Genomic DNA, 7,675 nt, shown 5'->3' with positions numbered 1-7,675 from the left:
GTTTAACCAATCATCATCCATCATTCGAGTCTTTGTGTAACAGACAAGATCGCCAGTAATGTCACGTAGTTCAACAAGCACGAAAAATAAAATAACATTTTTTTCTTTTTTTTCAACAATAACAAAACAAAAATAAGAAGGTGGGGGGGGGGGGGCGATTCTAGAAAGATTTCCGGGAGTACAGAACTCCCCCGACTCGGGGTATTTCTTATTGTCTATAGAAAACGGTCGCCATTGGACGCAGGGGTGGGCCAACTTGTACCTTGTTTTTTTTTCTTTTTTTCTACGACAATATAAGCAAGGTGGGTATACATGTTCAACCATACCAGTGCATATACTAGCGTTAAAAAAAAATTGAGAGAAAGGGTCCATCAAGGACATTTTCGATCCACATTTTTTTGCTATAGTTGTCCAAACGGCCCACCCTAAGCCCTCCGTGACAGCCAACGGAGCAGGCAGTGCTTGCAACTTATAAAAGTGTGAGCTTACCAAGTAGACGAGATCAATCGTTCTTCTGTTGCCGTTTCCTTCGGGAGTTGTCCAGAGGCAAAACAAAAAAAAAAAATTAAAGCGGACGCAACCGTGTCTCCCCAGGCCTCATCATGGTACACAACATTTCATGCGATTAAATAAAAATAGCCATCGCTTTCATTTTCAATCACTGACAACGTCAAATTTCGTTTCATTTTGTATTTTCTTCTTTGCTTTTTTTTTTCTCTTGTTTCATGTGCAGTTGCTCACAAAAGTATTGGGCCTTTTGGTCGTGTTTGCGCTGACAGCCAGTCCGACAGAGGCCGTACCAGTTCTGAAATCAACGGCAGCGGCCACGAGTGCAACGGCCAATATCGTGAAGATGACCGGCCAAAAAAGGGAGCCTTACCGTCTGACTTTTTTCAAAGACACGACAGCGTTGCGTGAGCAGAACAAGACTGTCGTGCTGCCACCGGTGACATTGAAGAAGCCCAACGTTACCGACGTGCTGCAGAAGCCATCGAATGAGGTTGAGGTGATGGCGATTGGATCACCTGTCATTTCTGCGGGGATAGGACCAGACATGTTTGGCTTCGATTGGTCCACGAAGACATCGAAGGCAGCCAAGAAAGAATCTTCTGATGATGCTTCGGAAGATAGTAGTTCTTCGGAAAGTAGTTCTTCAGAAGAATCGTCAGAAGAATCTGGAGAAAAAAGGACAGGTGTTTCGTCCAAGGATTCCTCGGAGGAATCATCGGAAGAGTCTTCAGAAGGCAACGGGGGATTAGAAGAAGAAGAGGAAGAGGAAGAAGAGGAAGAAGAGGAAGAAGAAGAGGAAGAAGAAGAAGAAAAGGAAGAAAAAGAAGAAGAAGAAGGTGAAGGTGAAGAAGAAAAGGAAGGTGAAGAAGAAGAAGACCAGAAGAATGAAGTCGAAAAAGAAGAAAATAGGAAGAAGAAGAAGAAGAAGAAGAAGAAGAAGAAGAAGAAGAAGAAGAAAAAGAAGTTGAAAAAGATGAAAAACAATTAGAAGATGATTCGCACAGAATGACGTTAAACAACCAAACACCCAGCGTCCTAACACCAGCCGGAACGCAACTCATGACGGACTCGATGGATATTTTCTCTGAAATGAAACGCCTTCACGAGAAATTCGAAGTGAAAACAAAAGGAAATCGACTCTTGTTCGATACAGCGACGTATCCATTGTCCAATCTCATCCGGGACGAGACCTCGTCCGTCCCGAAACCTGGCGTGGCACCCATCCCAACACCTACTACTCCGTCGGTTTACCAAACACCTCCGGCATCCGCTAGCGTCCGACAAACGAGCGGAACACGTGCAACAATTGATGGGCTATTCAACGCCTGGCTGAAATCCTTGCCGGAATTCCAACCGAAGAGCAACAACCCTGCGGCATTGTCCATCACCAAAGTGCAACCTCAACAGCACTTGTTCTTCCCAGGGATGATGGGAAAACCCAAGAACAGCGCAGCACCGGAAAAACACGTAGCGGCGGAAGTGAATCAATCGGCCATGCAGCAGCCATCCGCAATAATAAGAACGCCAGGCGGAACGCAATTAGCCGATTGGGATGACGTCGGTGTCTACGCGCCCAGCACCGTCCCTAACAACGGCCTGCGATTTCCCCGCTCCGCACCGCCCGCCTTCCAATCACCATAAGCCACGAGCTAAACAAGCCGATGAGAAAGAAAACATGGCAAGGTCAGTTAATTTGCTTAATTTCTCTCTCGAGCGATTCAAATTCCATTTCCTATTGGACTATTGCGCGCCTTGTGTTATGTCTCTGAACGTTTTCCCCGATCATTCCGTCTATCCTATTGTAAATGATTTATGTTTATACGAATGCTGTCGAGTACGAGTTATGTAAATGGATCGTCTATATTCTCGGCGATGTTTGAATGGCTCATTCTTTTTTATGAAAAAAAGCAAATACACAAGTCGATTTAGCAAAAAGTTTTGATATTTGGTGTGCATTATTTAAAAAGAGAGCGACGACATCGATTTGAAAAGATGTTCTTGGCTGTACGCGAACAAAAGACAGCGTTGCAATCACGATTCGGCAGCCCTAATCAACTATTGAACAGCATGTCACGGTCCAGATAACATTGTCAGTTCATTTGAGATCGTACAGCTGTAGTACTACAGAAATAGACGATTGTAGTACGTAAGCCTCCGTCACCTTCACTCTTTGTGCGCTAGCCTTGAACGAAAGAATGTTAGCATTGCAAACAACCGTCCTAGATGTGGCAGACGTGATTCTTCGTAACGTCTCTACTTGTATACAGAAAGTGTGGCTGGCATTTGGGTTTTCTCCCAGGCGCCCCAACCTCGTGACGTCAGACGTCTCCAATGATGCCATTTGACAACACACCGAGATCAAATCGAACCATTCGGCTATTTTTCTGAATTGAATGCTTTTTGAAATGGAATGCTTTCATCGGTTCACTGGTTTTATACCGCCGATTGTTCTGCTTTTGGCGATTACAAATCATACGTCCTTGAGTCTAAATGCTACGCACAAACGGAGCAGTTACGGTCGATTAAGAAAAGATCCCTCACGTTATGATTAACTCTATAATCTGTTTTCGACCACTATACCTCACCAGAAACCGGTGGCATTTTTCTACATCCGTATAGCCATTCATTATGCATGTACGCACACCATTTCCAGGAAGTCACGTTCGGTTTTCCCTCTAGTACAGGTAATAAAACGCTCGGGTTAATGGGTCCATATCTGCATAATAAGGTTGATCAATCTTCACGTCCTTGGGCCTTACTTGAGCTAAGTTGACAATCGCGCTCTGTTTATTATCCAAATTGGTGTATACGCGAGCCTCTTGTGTACAGTACATACGCAGCTCATTGTCCTGCCTGCATTGTATATATATATAGAAAGTATATGTACAACTGTGAGCACAAATGTCAGGAACAGGGCGGTGCCTCCAACAGTTTAGGCAGACATTTTCAATGCCGTGTTTTGAAGGGAGGATAAAGAAAAAGAGGGGGGGGGGCTTTACATAGCGGATTGCATTTTCCGATGGGTTCGCAACCTTGACGCTATTCTTTTGAAACTAATCTAGTGCTGGAAGATCTTGACAGTTTTCCTCGTTATATGTGGAAGCCATTTGTTGCGGGTGAACTACTTTCGATAGCACAAACAACCTCGAATCGTTTCGAACAGACGGCATAATGCGGAAACCTTGTTGCAACGCTTTTCGACGAATGTGGCCCGAAAAAAAAAGAAAAACCGGTTGAGCCATTTGCCATTATGCTGTTTGTTTTCTTGTTTTTTTTTTTTTAATGGATACCGTACAAGTATATGTATAAGAAAAAATCGATACGATTATATGTAACAAAACCTTCGAACAGGATATTATTTTACACCTTGGGACATAAAAGGTGAATGAGGTGACCAACCATATTCGGCTGACTCGCAGGGTCACTGTGAGATTGCGTTTTTAAAAGACACAATGGGACGTGTTGATTAAGGTGTTATTTAAACGTAATCAAAGTTCAAGGTTTAACATAACGTGTATTTTTCTTTGGGGACGAACGCATTTATTTTCCAATAAAACGATATACAAACGTTGCGGCTAATGAAACAAATGCAACTGCCATTTTTTGTTTCAGAATGTTTGAAAGTCTTATTGCTAAAAAGGCTGTGATAAAACTGAATTGATAAAGAAGTACTTTGATATTCAAGGCTTTGTCGTAGGAAGGCGAAATTATAGACTGTACTATCGAATCCTACCCAATGGATTTTGATTGCTTTTTAATTACACGGTGTACATGCTCATCGGCATTGTTTGGGGGGGGGGGGGGACCTTCTTCTGCCAGTCATCTCGTCCCGATAAAAAAATACTGATTACCCTTGACACAAGTTTTTGAATCTCATTCCAGCATAGTTTTCGGTGATTTTTCGATTCTATTCCGTTGACGTTTGAAATGAGTCTGATTCTCTTCAAAAATATGAGGTGCTGGCAGGAGAGTAAATCGAGATTGTTTGTAATAAAAATGGATCAAGGACCATGCCACATCATCTAGAAGAATGTCCACCCGTATTGAAGAAAAAAGGGGCAGACATGTTTGCGTTCTTTTGGGTGGATTAAATAAAAAAAGCATTTAGGTTATAAAACGATATGGGTGACCTCTTATATAAAGCCTGCTGGAAATAATGGGGCCTATATAATACGTCGTATATATTTATAACGAAAATTTTCCAGAAAATACTGATGACCAACACGGGCCCCCCATTCGCAGATAAACGTGGCTATTTTAATAAAATTTTACCTGAAAAAAATGTGAATGGTGTGAATTTTCGTTGAATTTATTATAAAAAAAAACATTTACATGGGAGTGAATTAGCTTCCGTTTTGCATTTCATCGTAATCGTCCGCCAATTGTGTAAATGCAAACGAAACTTTCGAAATCCTTGAAAGTTATCTTTTTCGAGAGTCGTTCTCCCTTTTGTTCTTCATATATCACAGCCTCAATCACGGCCCAGTCCAGCATATGTGTCCCTTTTCTTGAGGGTCACGAAAGAAACCGGTCGGATTTCCCGTCTAATCACGAAAACACATACGATGTGCATATCCATACAGGTCTCTTAAGAAATATATACAGTATTTTTTCAAATCTAATCAGAGCGATTTTTTTTCTCCTACGAACAAAAACTTTAGCACCCCCCTTCACCTTTCAGTTTATATCTTGGACTAATGAACGTGTTTAATACTAAGAAGAATTTCAAATAATCAATGCAAAAAGGGCATAACGTTCATCAATCATAGATGCCGGAGCCAAAGATTCGAATGTGCGCCCAAGGTAAACGCGTAAGGACATTGGCGCTTTGCTACTTTACATACACGTACGAATTGATGAATGACATCATTTTTTTTTTTTTTCGAACTAAAAGGAATAAAACAATACACGCGTACTATACCGACCGGTTTCCACAAAAAAATTGTTTTGATTTGCTGTTGCACGTATCATCAAAAGGCAAAACAGCCTGCCACATGGGGCAAAGATGTGGGATGAGGATTGTCTTGTTTCCAAGGATTTGGAAAGTTCAACGTTGAAATTTTTTTTTGCCCTCTTCGCTAAAAGGTTTATATACGGAAACGTCTCGCGATGTAGCGTTATTCATTCCAACGTCAGCGTCCGTCTCGACGGCATCGTAGCAATAGAATAGAGAACTGAATTCAAAACACTTTGAATCGACGTCATGGCTCGTTATCATCGTCTCCTGGTTAGTTGGCAATTCAATCCCTATTTATTCATCGCGGTTATTTTATTGATTATATGTTGCCAAGTTTATGGTAGGTGTGTCTGCCCTGATGACTGCAATCAACCTGATGGAAGCTAAGCCTGTTCCAGCACGTCGTTCTTCTCCATCATTCGCTGGTTTCCACCATTCGCTGTTCGGTTCGATGGACGACGGGCCTGCCGTTCCAACCATGATGATGATGCCTTCGTTCGTCTACTACCAAATGGTGTCTCCGTTTCACAGTCCGTTTCATCGCATGATCAAATCAGCGCCGTGGTCAGCTCTCGATGAGTCTTCCGAGGAAGAAGACGATGACGAACTTGAAGAAGAAATGGAGGAGGAAGCGAAAGGCGGGTCGAAATTCGGGAAAAATGAAACGAAGAAATCAACCGCTGACAGTCCCACAAAAGAGGAACGATCGCAGAAGAAGGAAAGAGAAAAGGTGAGTCAAACTGAATCTAAAAAAGGGGAAGACAAGTCCGAGAAAGATACGAAAAGCGAGCCTTTGAAAGAGGCAAAAAAGGCTAAGCTCCACGTGGAAACAGAGGACGAAGAGAAGGAATCAGATGGCGTCGCAGACGTTGTTAAAAAAGAAGAACCATCAACGGAGCAACCTCAGAAAGAATGTCCGAAAGAAACAAAGTCCGAAGTGAGTTCCAAAGAACAAAAGAAGCCCGTCGGGAAATCCCCGAAAGAAGAAGAAGAATCCCAAGGCAAATCAATGGAGGTGGCGATTGAATCAGAGAAAGAAGAAACTACCGAGAAAGAAACAGAACCCGAAGAAGAAGCGGAAAACGAGGAGGGGGAATCCGTGACTGAGAAAGAAGAAGATGAAGAAACTCTGACGACAGAATCACCAACTACGGAATCACCTAGTCAAGAATCTACCTTGACTTTCGGTGCAGAGATAACAACACAGTCACAAACAGAATCCATCATTGAACGGATTCTGCCTGATGCACCCAAAGTAAGAGAAAACGGTCCTACCAAAAGTTTGCGAAGATCATCCATAACGTACGTATGCAAACACGGTAAATGTCAGCACAGCGCCGAAGCCAAAAAATTACTGGAACAAGAAATAGAGGCGGAGTTGTGGGCAAAATTGTAGTAAGCCGCCATCGGCAAAAAAAAAAAAAAAAGAAAGAAAGAAAACACTTCAAAGTTTATTTAGATATAGAGTTCTATATGAATTTATATGCTCGCAAACTGTATACTGTATGTCGCTTGGCTTAATCCATTTCAAATTGATTTTGTTTGTTTTTTTAAAATAAAATTTCTTTTGAGCTTAAAACGTGAACGAAATTAGGTCTGAAGCTCCTCGTTCTTCGTGTAAACTGAGCCCTTGACTAATTAACAAGGCCAGTGCTTAATTTGACACAAGACAAAGGAATTTTTCGCGTTGTGTTTCTTTCAATGTGCTCGTGCATTATTATGCGCTGTGACGCCAGCAGTCGTCGTTTTTAAATTGGTGGTGATATAATAAGGGTTTATCCTTCACCATCTTGAATGGCGGTTGCTCTTTGTGATGTTCTTCTACGTTTAGTCAACCTTGAAGAAAAGCATTCTACTGACTGATTCAATGCACGTTTCCTGGCTCTTGGTTCTTTTGTTCATGTTTTCTTATTGTTGTTTGCGAGACAATTGGGTGGCACTGGTGAGCTTATTGCGTCAATTTGGCCTTCAGTGTTCTGGGGTGGCAACAGGGGCGGTGGTTTTCTTGTTGTTGTGCCATCTGGTTTGACCATCACGCTTCGTGGAGTCATCTGTTTCCCGCCTCTATCACAGTTGATGCGCTAATTATCCGCCAACAGTCACGAAATATCGAAACGATTACGACGTTTTGAATTGAATTGGTTTTTTTTTTTTACGATAAAGACATTGCGTTCTGCTCTTAGCCGACAGATGGCGTTGCCAGAGACA

At 42.2% G+C, this 7,675-nt stretch overlaps 1 protein-coding gene across 1 annotated transcript; it reads left to right on the top strand.

Moving 5' to 3' along the window:
- Positions 1-5,640: 5,640 nt before the first annotated feature.
- Positions 5,641-6,978, top strand: LOC130693401 (neurofilament medium polypeptide-like). The gene is made up of 2 exons (XM_057516532.1): positions 5,641-5,737; positions 5,802-6,978. The coding sequence occupies exons 1-2, from the start codon at positions 5,714-5,716 to the stop codon at positions 6,861-6,863; spliced, it is 1,086 nt and encodes a 361-aa protein (XP_057372515.1). The 5' UTR covers positions 5,641-5,713; the 3' UTR covers positions 6,864-6,978.
- Positions 6,979-7,675: the final 697 nt, after the last annotated feature.

Source organism: Daphnia carinata, chromosome 3 (genome assembly GCF_022539665.2).
Source record: "Daphnia carinata strain CSIRO-1 chromosome 3, CSIRO_AGI_Dcar_HiC_V3, whole genome shotgun sequence".
Lineage (NCBI taxonomy): Eukaryota > Metazoa > Arthropoda > Branchiopoda > Diplostraca > Daphniidae > Daphnia > Daphnia carinata.
The sequence above is the reverse complement of the archived record's forward strand: the minus strand, read 5'-3'. Positions and strand labels throughout refer to the sequence as shown.

Coding starts and splice junctions, on each gene's coding strand:
- LOC130693401 (XM_057516532.1), top strand. CDS start 5,714: ATGGCTCGTTATCATCGTCTCCTG. Junction 5,738..5,801: donor CTCGTTATCATCGTCTCCTG/GTTAGTTGGCAA, acceptor TATGTTGCCAAG/TTTATGGTAGGTGTGTCTGC.